Source organism: Morone saxatilis, unplaced genomic scaffold (assembly GCF_004916995.1).
Source record: "Morone saxatilis isolate NCDOM2014 unplaced genomic scaffold, NCSU_SB_2.0 Contig21, whole genome shotgun sequence".
Classification (NCBI taxonomy): domain Eukaryota; kingdom Metazoa; phylum Chordata; class Actinopteri; family Moronidae; genus Morone; species Morone saxatilis.
This window is the reverse complement of record NW_023339774.1, coordinates 8,839,729-8,853,568: the sequence shown is the minus strand read 5'-3', so window position 1 is coordinate 8,853,568 and position 13,840 is coordinate 8,839,729. Positions and strand designations below refer to the sequence as shown.

The following is a 13,840-nucleotide window of genomic DNA, read 5'->3' as shown; positions in this document are numbered from 1 at the left end:
AAGGCACAGGGTTGGTATAAGTGTGTGTGTGTGTGTGTTTGTGTGTGTACGACATAGCACAAAATTATATTACATGCCTATATAAACTTTATTATTCACACCAGGTACGGAGTATTCTTTGCTTTCACCTGGAATAACCAACAAGCACAGAACACATAAAACAAAAAGGGTTCTTCAGTTCATGAATCCGTGATCCAGGGTACAGAGTGTATGCTTTATTGCCTTCTTGAGATGGAGTGGGAATAATATATAACATGCTGGGATTACAAAAGACACATAAAGGGTGTGTATGGCCTTGCATCTACATTGGAGAATCATTTTTTTCCTTCCCAAAACCATCTGAACATACCATCTATTGCGGCAAGAAAGTGTTTTTTCAAATCAGACCTGCTCTGAAATCTAAGCCATGACACTACCACAAAATGGTGATGTAACTCTGGCAAAAAAGAAAAAAAAAAGACAAGACGTTCATTCTGTGGAAAATAGTATAATACATTTGTTATTGCTTCCCATTGATGCTTTCACCTGTGTAAGTTCTCTCCTTACTGAAAAAAACTCCATAAAATGCCATTTCACAGATCTGCGCTTTGCACATAAGACGAGCCCTAGTCTATTGGCACGAGACTAGATAAGCAGTCGGTGTGTTCGGTGTTCAGATGGTAGGCACCGTTCTTTCCATATGAAAATAACAGCTACCCCGGCACACATCAGTATTTTACAACACAGCTTTTATTTTTTTGGTGGCTGGTATTTGCTGTGGGACGCGATGATTCAACTTGGGACTGATGGATGATATGAACCAAATCTAAGGTGGTAGACGTATCCTGTATATACATGGATGTTGTGCAGAATAGCTGAGTTGTAGCTGGTAACTTTTTCCTAGTGATAGCTGCAAGATTGAGCACCCGCACTGGAGGAGACTAGATAATTGAGCACCAGTAGGAGCTCGCACAAACGAACCTTAAATTAGAGTCTTTGGAGAGAAGCTGCATTTAGTTTTGCACTTTAGAGGAAGAACCCAGACAGATTCTGCCTTACTAGTGTTTTCTTTTGTTACACTGAAGTGATACATTCATGTGCATTTATATCCTATATGAGGAGGGAATACGTAAATCTGGACAGGATTACATACATTAAAGGGCCACGCCATTTTGTAGGGTCTCTGTGGGTGTGCTGAAAAGCACAGAACACAGCAGCGCCTTGTGGGCATTCTTGACACGGCAATTTTCACTGTACCACTTAATCGTTACTGACACACCCCCCTACTGTGGCTGTCCTTTCACTTCAGGGTACTAAAGTTAATTAGTCACCAAAATGCCAAATGGGCACCAGCAGAAGAAAAGAAAAAACTAAACGCTGCGTGCTAATAATGAAAATACCACTTTGTAGGAACATAACCTCCACAATGCTGTGTGCTGTTATGAAAAATGGGACCAAAATAATGAATGCATTTAAATTTACATACAGAGAAAGTTGCCCGAAGTAGACCGAAGCTCAGGCATAGGTTGCCTACGCCTGACCTTACCAAACATAATATAGATGCTATTGGATGGGTACTATTCAGTTTCTTCATTAACTGGAGCTTGAGACAAAGAAGACGAGAGAAGTATTAAGAACATTGAACATTACATGTTTGAGGCTCATTCATTTTCTCAACTAGTCACTGAAATGAAAGGAGGCGAAAGATAAATGTGAAGAATGTTCTCTCGTTGTTAATGGCCTTGAAGCTCGCCATTAACTGTGGAGTAAATATTCTTGGTGTTTAAATGCTTGTCTCACAAAGTCTATAGAACATTATCATATAGATATGGGCCTCACATTCTTCAAAGAGTTGAAAGAAGACAATGAGATGAGGGGAAATAGGATGGAGGACACAGAATGATTAAAGCATTCAGTTTACTTCTGAATGTTTTCTTGCAGTCAAGGACCTGTTCCCTTAGTGGACAATCTACTAAAGAAAATTTGTGAGCAATCTGTTCAAGCATCACTTTTTAAACCAAATGAATAATGCAGCAATCTTTTTTGCAGCAATGTATTGCCTGCATGGCTCTTTAACCTACACAGAGGAATGAGAACTGGCTGCTTCATGGACGCAGCTCTGTACTCTTCATTTCTTTATGCATTGGTCTTTATAATAAATTCCAACTGGCAGACAGAAATAAGGCCTAAAAGTTTTTACTTCTACTGTAGGTAACCCTTTCTTTGAGGAAACAATGAACCAAGGGGCTGAACCCTTCTTACTAAAAGCCTTAATTTCTCTTTCTGATGGCTGTAGCTCTTAAAATTAAGGGTTTTGCTCTTTTGATGTTCATAATAAGTAAGAGCAACAATTAAAACTCCTAAAATGTGCAAGGTAATGTAAAACAGGAGTGAGAGTCCATTTCCTGTTTATAATCATAAGAGGATATTCAAGCTGGGCTGCAGCAATAAAATAAGGTATGCTCTATAGTGCAAATACACGCATTGTACCTCAGAATGTATGAAGACTCAACACAAATAATTTCTCTACCTGAATCATAAAAACAAGTCTCAAGTCCGCTCTCTGCAGCCCTTTGCAGTGAGGACTGACTGTATCCTTGCTTTCCTATTTATCCTCATTTTCTTAGTCTAGAACTGACCTTGATACTCACAAAGGTAGAGGTACAACACACAAAGTCACTCTCTTTATCCATCTATCACTATTATTGGAAATCCAAAGCCACAGGGCTGAATGGAACTTCTTCACATTCTTCTTTCTTTTCCTCAGAGACTAAAAGTCTTGGAGCTGTCAAAAGTGGTGAAGAAATGTCAGATCTCACCCACTACTGGCTTTTCTTCAGCCAAAACTCTCTTGATATTACATTTGTGACAATTTCTACTCTTGAGGGACTTTTCATGTTGACACAAGAGAATTACAGGATAAGTCAGATGTTACTGTATATTTTTCTTATCAACAAATCACATGAAAAGACGAAAACAAACAATGTGTCTGTGGCTCTCAACAACAGGCCCATTCATTCAAACTGATGATGTAAAATCTCTAAAACTGGGTCAAAAATGTACAATTTCACTAAAGGATTAGTCATTTCCTAAAATACAGGCACAGCAGTTTTTAGCAACTTAACAGGAATAAATAGTGGATTCATTGGGGACTATTTTCAGCTGTGGATTACAATATACAATATACTAGCAAGACAGAATGTGTGGGATTGACTCAAAATTAGTTCCTGGTAATGAAGGAACATATTTTTTGCTCATCGGTGTGTTTTTATTATTTTTTGGACAACAATGGAACTGTATAGCACAGGCCCTAGCTATGTAGCAGATTCCCCTTACCACTATCAGCAGGCCATTATTTGCCATTATTGATGAACATTTAATTTATTACTCCTCCATAAAATTTCAACTTCATGTCATGTACTATTTTATTTTTGTTAATATTGTTTAATATTATTATTAGTTCTCCACTGGAACGGGTGTGTTGTGTGTTTCATGAGCGCCATCTGCTGGGCTCCTGCTGATCTGAGGGGTGCTGTCCCTGTGGTGGTTGACCTGTTAAAATACATTTTTTGAAAAAAGTGTATTTTCTGCATGCTGTGTGTTAAAGATGGCTTTCAGCTAGAAAACTGGAAAAATACTAACGCTTGACACTGCTGGTGAGAGATTTGTTGAGCTCACCGTGTTATCAGCCACTTCGCTAGCCTGACTGTGGCTTCACGAGGGGCCAAAAAGTGAGGGTTTGGTGCCTGATTCATTACACAACAGAGAGAGCACCTTCAGCACACTAACAAGTATGTATGAGCATTACCTTGTTTGTTTTGGTCTTTTCCTGAAATGTGTTGGCAAAAACCTAAATATAGAATATTACCAGCATTATCCTTTCGGGGAAAACTATAAAGTCTATAAACTGTAGCAACAGAAAATAATTTTTCTGTTTCCTCTTAAAAAACTACTATTGTTAGAGTGGTAGACTTTAGATTTTAGGTTTTAAACCTTTCAGAACAGACAAACTGCTGTCTTTATGGTAACAGAGGTTTGATTCTACTAATGTAACACTGCTACAATTATGGATGTTGACTGGTTTCCTCTACAGGTTAAAGATAATATTCATGCCTGATAAATTTCATTTCCCTCTCCTGATACCTTTTTCTGGCCATGACTAAAAGGCTAAACTATTCCTGAGTGCCATAGTGATGTTAGCAGCTATGATTATTATCATCATTAGAGCTACATTAATACCCTTTATGGCCTTTTTTTTCTCCCTCCACAGCAACCGTTCTCTGTCTTTTTACTGCCTTTCTCTGTCTCTTTGTAATTTCTCTATGTGTCCTCTGAGTCAAGCCATCTATCTTTCTAACATCTCTCCATTTTCTTCCCTTGTCTTTACTATCTTTCTTCATCCTCAGGTGTCCCCATATCTCCTCTTGTCTGGATTCCCCCTTCCCTTCCTCTCTTCACATATCCCTCCCCATCTTTATGGTCTATTTTCATAACGAGGTGTCAGCATATCTCTTCTCCCCTCCTTGCTGTCATATCACTCTTTTCTCTCACCCCATCTCTTCTCTCTCTCTATTCATCCTGAGCTGAAACAAACGGTGAAAAGGCTTTGACGTGGCTCCAGTTCCCAGGCCCCATGGTCTGTCTATGTGCGTTTATGCGTGTAGGTTTCCAAGTCTACCCTTCCAGGCTCTGCAGCGATAATGGCCGGGGGTGAAGCAGAGTCATGCCTGTGCGATTGGCCTCGTCTCACACACACACACACACACGTGCGTACACACATCAAAGAGCTTGGAGCGAGACCGAAGACAGAACACAGACCACTAAACACCTGACAGGGAAAGAGCTTCCTTGTATTCACATGCTGCAGGGGGGATTAGGGACATCCTGGCTCCCTCTGAGAGGGGCCTCAAATTTCAGGACTCAGTGGCTGGTTGTTTTGGGGTATTTTTAAAATCTCAAAATGCCCTAGTATCATTCAGAGCTTAACACACACACACACACTAGCCCAACAGGATAAATATATTGCACAAACTTTCTCAAACAAATAGTGTTGGACCACTTCATACTTACATCTCTCATTAACATGCACATGTAATCAAATGAGCTATGATTCTTTGGTGGAAACAGGCGTTGCGACCTTGACATTCAGCTGCTACAGTGGAGCTGCTCACTATGATTACACTGGGCAGCTCCCAGTGTGAATGTGTTTGACTGTGTGAGTGTGAGGCACAGTGTTGGCAAAAAAAGACCATGTGTGCTACGTCAAAATAACAGATAAAAAGGTTAAAGAAATTATTTCGACACGTGAAAAAAAAACAAAAAATGATCAAATGCAAATGGGCCTCTAATCTGCATACTGCAGCCAGTATGCCAACAAAATTGTGCATGCATACAGCTGGGGAGACTGCCAACATAAAATAAATTAAAATAAATGTTACGACAGATGCGCTGTATGAACGATGACAAATTTGACATTTCTCAGGTGTCAGGTCAGGTGTTTCTCAAATGTCTTATCTATGAGAGATAGAAGTTGATTTAAACTAATACATTAAAGTTTAATACAAACTGCTTTTAATATGTTGTAAGATTAATAACAATCATTTATATTTGCTGATTGTGAACGAAAATATCATGTGAAATGTCTTTACAGACACACAAGTAACAATATGTGAAAATAATAAAGACAGATGAAAGATGCAAACCCTGTAATCCAACTCAAACATAATTATGTCACTAAATGCCATTGGCACCACTTATTAAAAGTAAGCAAGGGGCCTTTGCTGCATTTTATCCCCTTTATCTCTCCCATTTCCTGTCACTCTTCAGCTGTCATCAACAATTAAGGTCAATTAAAGCCCCCCCCCCCAAAAAAAATAAAAAGGATGAAAAAAGTAAGCAAGACACAGTGATAATGCTAGCATGCTAATGTTTAGCAGGTATGATGTTTATTTTGATAACCATCTTATATGCGTTTGCTAGCATTTTGCTCAGTAGTGTTACTCATATTTCAGTCTGTATGTGAGTGGTGGATGGACCGAGGGACAAACAGACATTAATCCTTAGAGTCACACTGTAGCTGTATTCAGGTGATTACACCTATTTCAGTGTTCTACTGCTCCTGGGAAGTTGACTCAGGGTCGTGATCTTATCGTAAAAAACTTCATCCAAAACTTGAGGCTGCATGTGTGCTAACTTGCATAATGGTTCCGTCCTTGACTCATTTTTCTCTCGTAATCCTCTCCTCTTTGAGGATTTCCCCTGAGAAGGATATTGCACGATCTTGCCTTAGGCCCCAGCAAATACCAGAGCTATCAGTGGTCTGAGTGGTACAACCCTATTTTTCTCTGAGAAATGTAATAATTTATCGCTGGAAGAAACAGGCATTGGTGATTCATCATTTATACATTGACTGTAATCAATCAGTCTTAATAATCCATTTTTAATAAAGACAGAAGAGGTCAAAATATGTCACTGGTTTCTACACACCTTTTAACTCTGGGTGATAAATAACTTTTGGGGGTATAGTTTTGATCATTTATTTTGTGGAATATTGAAAAAGCTGCAAGCTGTTTTATTATTCCAATCCCACATACATCTATCTTAAGTTCTTTAGAGAAGCCGACCTGTTATTGAAACAGAGAAAGACAAAGAGAGACATCTGCTTTTGTGGTATTCTCTCCTTTTATGATACAATATCATTGTTATTTATGTATCCATATTTTATGTTTGCCTTTTATTGTAAAGCACTTTGTTACACCTGCTCAAGAAAGGTGTTATATACAAGAACTTTTACTTTCCTTATGTTCTAATTCAAAAGCAAAAGAGGTTCAAAGGTTGACCGCACTTACTGACCAACACTAGCCTTCGACTACGCTGTGTGATGTTTCGTCTGACCACAGAGTAAAGAGGACATGATTGACATAAGGGCAGAACCAGGACACAATAGAGGGACAACATTTCCCAAAATTTCTGGGAGTACCTGGAGGTTTCCGAACGAATTAGAGGAATATTCTGGGAAAAAAGAAACAACCATGGTCTCAATAGGTGGCTAGGAAGTGGATTAATGTGTCAGTATCATCTTTTGATCATCTTGGTAATATAAGGCTTGGCAGGCTCGCACTCTAAGCCCTATGGTGCTAATAGCTAATATCATTGGCAGGCCAGCCACCAGCCAACAAACCCCAGAGATAAATCACTGAGGGACCATGATGTAATAAGAAAATGTTTTTAAGGTTACTCACCATCAGACCATCTCATGGCGTCATCCAGTTGTGACGGCAGCCCCTTCCAAAGTGTGCTGTCTTTAGGGTAGCCCAGGTCCATACGCCTCAGGTGGTCATCGTAGCGCCAGTAGTGGTTGTCCTTGAAGAAGTAGGTTTTGTCGTTGTGTAGCCAAACAAAGGCAGCATCAACGCCCTCCGAGGGTAGGCCAAAGTCACTGATGGGACGAGGGTAACCCTCCTCCACAATATTGTCCTTAAATACCCAGTACTTTAGACCTGAAGGGTGGACATAGAAAATCGACCTTTAAATATATAGTTTTATTCATCACACACAGACGACAGTGTGTGCACTTAAGATTATACATTTGAAAAGATGAAAGACCTGAAATATATGTACAGGATCTTTTTGATATTTTTGTTACACAGCCAATAAAGAACATTCTCTGCCAGGAAAGCTGCCCTTGTTTCTGCACCCCTGTTGTTTTTCTTTAATTAAACGTATAATTCTTCTGCCTTATCACATAGAGAAACAAAATGTCATAATTCCCTTCAAAGTGCCAGCCACATTGGAAGAAAGGTGTGAACTGCCTCTTTTCATCTTTCCTCCTTATAGTGTGAATGAGTCACACTTTAAAAAGTCTGGTGGTCTTCGACCTTCTGGATGCACTGTCACCTAAAATGCAGTATTTACTAAATCATGTGTATTAAACAGTGTATTTGAACTATCAAATCAGTTTTAAATATACAGTTTATTTGTGCAGATGCCTACTGTATTACTGAACCGGACAAACCTTTTGTACATTGTAAGACTCATTCCAAGGGCTGATAACAGCTGGTACTGTACCTTTGAAAAAGACTATTTTGTGGTCCCCAGGCCTCTCATACACAGCATCCACACTGTCAAGATTTATTGGAAGGCCCCTCCAGAAGCGATGGATCTGAGCAGGACGCAGAGACACCAGGTGCTTCTCTCTTGTTAGTCGCCAGAAGTACTTTCCTAAGAGGAAGGGAACGGTTAGCAGGCTCAGCAGTATTCAGGATGCTGATAGCAAATAATATTGGCCAATATTATCAGTTATTTCTAATGCATTCCCCAAGGGGAATCTTGCAAGAGTGAATGAATAAATTAATAAATTAATTAAATGTTATGAATTCATTTATTATTGGTCTTAATCAAGAGGCATTAGCTGTTTCCTTTCCTCTGCAGTGTGTTTATTGTCATCTTTACCTTTAGCTGACTGAAAATTGTGGTTCACATTCTTTCAGAATAACATAATGCTGTCAGTCAACAACCCAAATATAACAGACGGAGTCATGTGTCTCAAGGAGTGGTCCTGGTTCAAGAGATTAAGCATTTGTGTCAGGTAACAATGGTCTATAAACTTTATTTGTTACATAAAAGGTTAAAAAAGGTTTTAAAAATGTCAGTTAAAGTTCGGGACATTTTGCTAACACTTCTGCTGCTGAGGGTATGTGGGTCTGTTTCTTGTTTCTGTTGTCAGTGGGAGGCTAGGGGGTCATTCCTCCAGAGGGCAAGCATGAAAGCCTGATGTAATTTTTGGACTGCAGTCTCTCAGCGGGACTCAACGGGCTCCGTTGGGTGTCTACAACTACCACACGCTCTCATCCTCATCCTTTTTCCTTTTCTCTCCACTTCTTTAATTTGCTCTGCCTCCCCTGACTTCCGCTCATTTAGCTAATTTATTTTTATTTTTCCCACGCAGCTATGCAGCTTTGCAGCTTTGCGTCTGTCTGTCTGTCTCCCTTTGTGACTCCGTACCTTTGAAAAAGAAGGCCTCCCCTCGTATCTGGGCCACTGCATCAAAGTGACTGGTGCATCTGTCGGGGGCATCTCGCGCCAGCCTGAGAGAGATGTGAAGAAAGTAGGAGGAGAGAAGATGGGGAAAAGAGGAGAAAAAAAGAACCTCTTATGTAAAACTGGACATTAACACTTTTTGAACACCACATTTTCTGTACTCTGACGAGTTAATTATTATCTGAAATGACATATCGTATCATATAATTTCATATCTCTAAAAGTTAAGTTTATTATTGCAAAACCCATTAATACTTCCTTTAAATGAGATATGTGTTAATCCTTTCTATGCATTAAAATTTTGTCCACGCTTCTCTGACTGGGTGTCTGTGCATGAATCAGTAAAACCAGGCTAAACAAAAGAGGAGATGCTATCAGGCTGACACGGTGAGGTCCCTCGGTGCATTTATCTCTGGGGTTTTTAAGTGATTTAAAGCGCTGACGTGGCCGGCCTGCCAATGATGAAGCCATTAGCACCGCGGGGCTGAGAGTGGGAGCCCGCCAGGCCTTATATTACCAACAAAGGTCTCTTTTCAGAGCTCTATTAACACTACACCACTGCCTAGTGGTCAGTACAGGTGCCCTTGTCAGGTCTAATCCAGCTTTTTAACACATCATGACCTGATGGGAGTGGAAGTCCGAAACTTGGGAGCAAAAGATGGTTAATTATCCCACCACTTTACCTGCCGTTTATTTTCAACATCCTTCTCAGTGCTGCCTCATTGTTTACTGTTGTGTGTGTGCATTCACATGTGTGTTTTCTGAAACAAACTGGAATTACAGACCTTCAGAATTAAGACTTTTTCGTGAAGTCTTTCGTTGGACCCCTTGGGGGTTACTTTAAGGTTAGTGCTTTGTGGTTTGGGCCTGTGTGTGAGTGTGTGTATGTACACTCAAAATACATAAATGGACAAAATTAAGTCTAATTATCCTTGATAATCTGAAAAACTACAGGCTCATAGCCGCCCAACTTGCTTTAGGGAATTACTTAATTAGACGGGCACACTCCCAAGCTCACTCTCGGCCTCTTAGCTAATATGCTTTGTTGGCACCTCATGACTTCTTATCAAGCTCCAAAAAAACTGTTTTTACAATCCATGTTGAGTATTCCTGCATGGATTCATTACATTGTTTCTCAGTGCAAGTGGGGAAAAAGTAAGAAATTTTTTTTTTGTACAATATAATTATGTTATTATTAAGTGCAGGGAACCATCAGAAAATAGAGATCTTTCTACAATGAGATCCAATACAGTTATCCTGCAATAAATACCACCTACGTGAGGCCTATTAAGAATACAGTATTATTATGGATGTAGCTGATGGCCCCAACTTTAATATGTCCACATTTCTATGGCTGTGTAAACATGCACAGTTAAAGAAATTATACCATCTTGAAAGAAGAAAACATAGCTTACATTAAAAATATGAGATTCTTGTAGACGTTTATATGCACATCCACCTCTGCCAACTGAAACCATCAAACGAATCAAAGAACAGCACTTGTCCTAATAAGATGTGCTCTGAGTCGACTGTATAGCAAGCATCAAGCGCTCCTCTGTGCTCCACTTTTCTGGCCATTACAGCACAGGCAGTGTCATGTTAGGGTAGGGTCCTAGAGATAGAGACTGAGAGACTGTTGAAGAGGCCCAGGTTGACTTTTTTTCTGTGTAGTAATAGCACTATAACAGTAGATCGTTTTTGTTGCATGTTAATAATGAATAATTAAAGTATCTTCACGTCTACTTACATAACAGTGGATCTGTTTTCAGGAAGATCCAGCAGGACAGGAGGTTCAGCCGTCTGGGAGGGGTTGCCTGGTCGGTTTGTGTGGGACACTGAGTCTCTGACTCCTAAAAGGTCAAACTCAAATGAATATACAACACATAACAATTTTGTGTTTTATTTCTTTGTTCACTGACATCCTTCACTCCTCTTCAAGTTCAGAATTCTCTTTCCTCACACTGCCATCTCACGTGCCACAACAAGGTTCAATTAACTCCATCCATGTTTGGATTAAATCAATAACCTTGCTCTAAAGAAACTCATCAGTTGCTGCTTCCTGCATGAGGAGGCCTCTGTATCTTCACTCTGCTGAGCTGTCACCAGAAAACGGGTGTTTCCACCACTGCACCGGGAAAACACATAATTACAGCAGAGGCTCATGAGTCATGGTCAGTGGAGTAGAGGAAAATTCTGTGAATGCAGATAAGAGTAAAGTATGTCTCCACAATGTTTACACACACAGACACACACCCTGAGACTTCACAGCACTGATCGCACATCGAGAAGAGGCAGAAACATCTTCGAGATTCAGATGAACAGCCAATTTAGCAAGTAGTGTAGCATACATTTCATGTTCATAATGATATAATGCTGTCAACAATGAGGGCAGAATTCTGTATGTCCCGTAGATAATGACATCGGCTCAGTCAGGTGCAGAAAAGTAGGGAGTAGTATTCAAGCATACAGCAGTGATTGTACAAAGTACTTCCATTTATGAGGCGCCCTTCATAGTTACATGGCCACTTTGTTTTTATCCAGCTTCCCTGCACTAATCAATTACTGAAATAAATTTTTCACATGTGTGCGTGTTTTGTAACACTCGAGGCAGATTTATTAATGGAAATTCTGATGGAAATGCAACTAAGTCAATTTTCCACCCATATATCTCTTTCACACATACACACACAGCAAGTTGACTACATGTTCCCTCGTACCGTAGAGCTGCCAGACGCGGACCTTGTCTTCATAGGGTAGGTCGTATTTCAGAGGGTCTCCTACAGGACCCTGGTAGTATGGTCTCATGATGGACTCGATGGCTGAGGTGTGGACCAGGCCGATGGCATGACCAAACTCATGGACAGCGACCGCAAACAGATCCATCCCATGAGAGTCTGAAGGAGTTTACACAATGGTGGAAAAACATAATAAGAAAATGCAGGGAAGGGAATAGACATTTTTTTGGTAAAAATGGGTGCTAAATGCTCAATATGACATATGATCCTCCGTTGAACAATGTAGATTATATGCCTTTCATAATGTAGCAACTACCTCAGAAATACATGGAGATTAATGTGGACACTACTCAACATTGTTAACTTGTTTAACATGAGTTGCTATTGTGACTATAGTTACTATAGCTACAGTGGGGTTACTACAGAGTTGGTCCTGCCACTAATTTAGATATAAGAAGGTAGCTTGTAAGGCAATTTGCATCCCATTTAAATAATTTCTGCTATTCTTGATCACAAAGATAATAGGACCCACTAGTACAGAATAAAGTGGTTGCATTTACTATTAGGTAACAGAATAATGAAATGAGAAATCATAATGATACACTGGAGTCTAGGAGGTAGCCTGTCAGGTTGAATCTCCAGTGCAAAAACAACATTACAGCTATGTGAATGGAACTAGTCAGCTTCAGACTTGGTTAATGTGTGAATGGGTTCTGATTAAACAGCTTTTCAACCATGACCAATAGCATGGTTCATATGGTCAAGCATGTTAAATTCTTTGTTCAGTATACTGTGTTTGTGTATGAATTGGGGATAAAAGAGTTGCTTTGGAAAGACCCACTGGCGACGTCACCAGTGAACTTTCTGCTATAGGTTTGCCTCCTAAATTGACCCTGTCAAACCCCAGTTCAGGTGTTTTATCCTTTTTCAACTCATCTGCTTATGGTGCAAATTAAGAGGCATGACAGACAGCTCAGGAGGCTGTGAGTGCTGTTAGGCATGTGGTGTAGTGAGATAACTATGGTAATACTGCCTGAGTCCCTGGGCTGGCAATCAAAACCTGAGTGCAGAAAGATACCTTAAGAGCCTACAGGCTATTAAAGCACCTTTCACTTGATGTTCAGCTAAAAAAAAAGAAAATAAAAAGCCCCAACTCTTTGTCAGACTCTACGAAGCAAGACAAAACCTGGGGCTTGGAGATTTAGATTTGCAAAAATCTGGAGAGCTAGTGTGTCGAGCCAAGCTAGCTTAGAGTTCCTTGGTGGCCGGGCTCAAGTCTGCATTCAGTTTACCTAAGGTTGGCCCCAGCTTGGGACATGCACTCGTGCTTACAATATCCAACTGGGTTATTCAGGAGGCAAATGCCAACTCTAATCTACAGGAGCACATGGCACACAGAGGAAAGGTGGACAAAAGAAAGGATATAGAGAGACAGAACAGGGGCTCAGAACAGAATATGTACCATGTCATCATATTTACGGTCCATGTGAGGATGACAGAATAAATGTAATGCCTGTGGACAAAGTAGGAGTGGAGAGAATTGGGTGGATGAACCAGATTCATTTAAGAAGGCTGAGGGAGATAGAGACACAGACAAGACTTTTGTGTACCTCTACAGACTACTGAGTACAGGATATTGAATATTGTTTTGCTAGATTTACCAGTCAGCCATTAAGTTACTTTTTTGTCAACTTAAACACTTTTATTGCATGATGCTGAGATGGGAATTAAGGGCTGCATTCACTAGACCTCTAAACTCTTCCTGTGCCCCATTCTTCCAGTCCTCAAAAACTAGGATCACAGGACAGAGTGGCTTTAATGTTAGAAGACCTCTGAAAGACTTATGTCTGGCTACCTCAAAAACATCACACACTCCTTCGCGGAAGCTGTGAAGTTTGCCTACAGGGCCAACATGTTTATTGAGGATGCAGACAGCATGAGTCTGGATACCTTTGAGATATTGTTTGAGGACTTTTTATTTGCAATTGACACTTTCATTCCAGAGCTCCTGGCAGGGGCGCCGTATAGGGGGGAAAAGTTAGGACAATTCCAAGGGCCCATGACTGACAGGGGCCCCAAAAAATAGG

General features: G+C 40.2%; 1 protein-coding gene across 1 annotated transcript in view; it reads right to left on the bottom strand.

The window, feature by feature from the left end:
* LOC118332860 (matrix metalloproteinase-17-like) overlaps positions 1-13,840 on the bottom strand; it is a gene marked incomplete in the record, with an annotated part of 47,166 nt that overhangs the window by 589 nt on the left and 32,737 nt on the right. Inside the window, 5 exon segments of the mRNA XM_035668294.1 lie at positions 7,256-7,478; positions 8,047-8,199; positions 8,983-9,065; positions 10,766-10,868; positions 11,736-11,912. Of these exon segments, the coding sequence (XP_035524187.1) occupies positions 7,256-7,478; positions 8,047-8,199; positions 8,983-9,065; positions 10,766-10,868; positions 11,736-11,912 (739 nt within the window).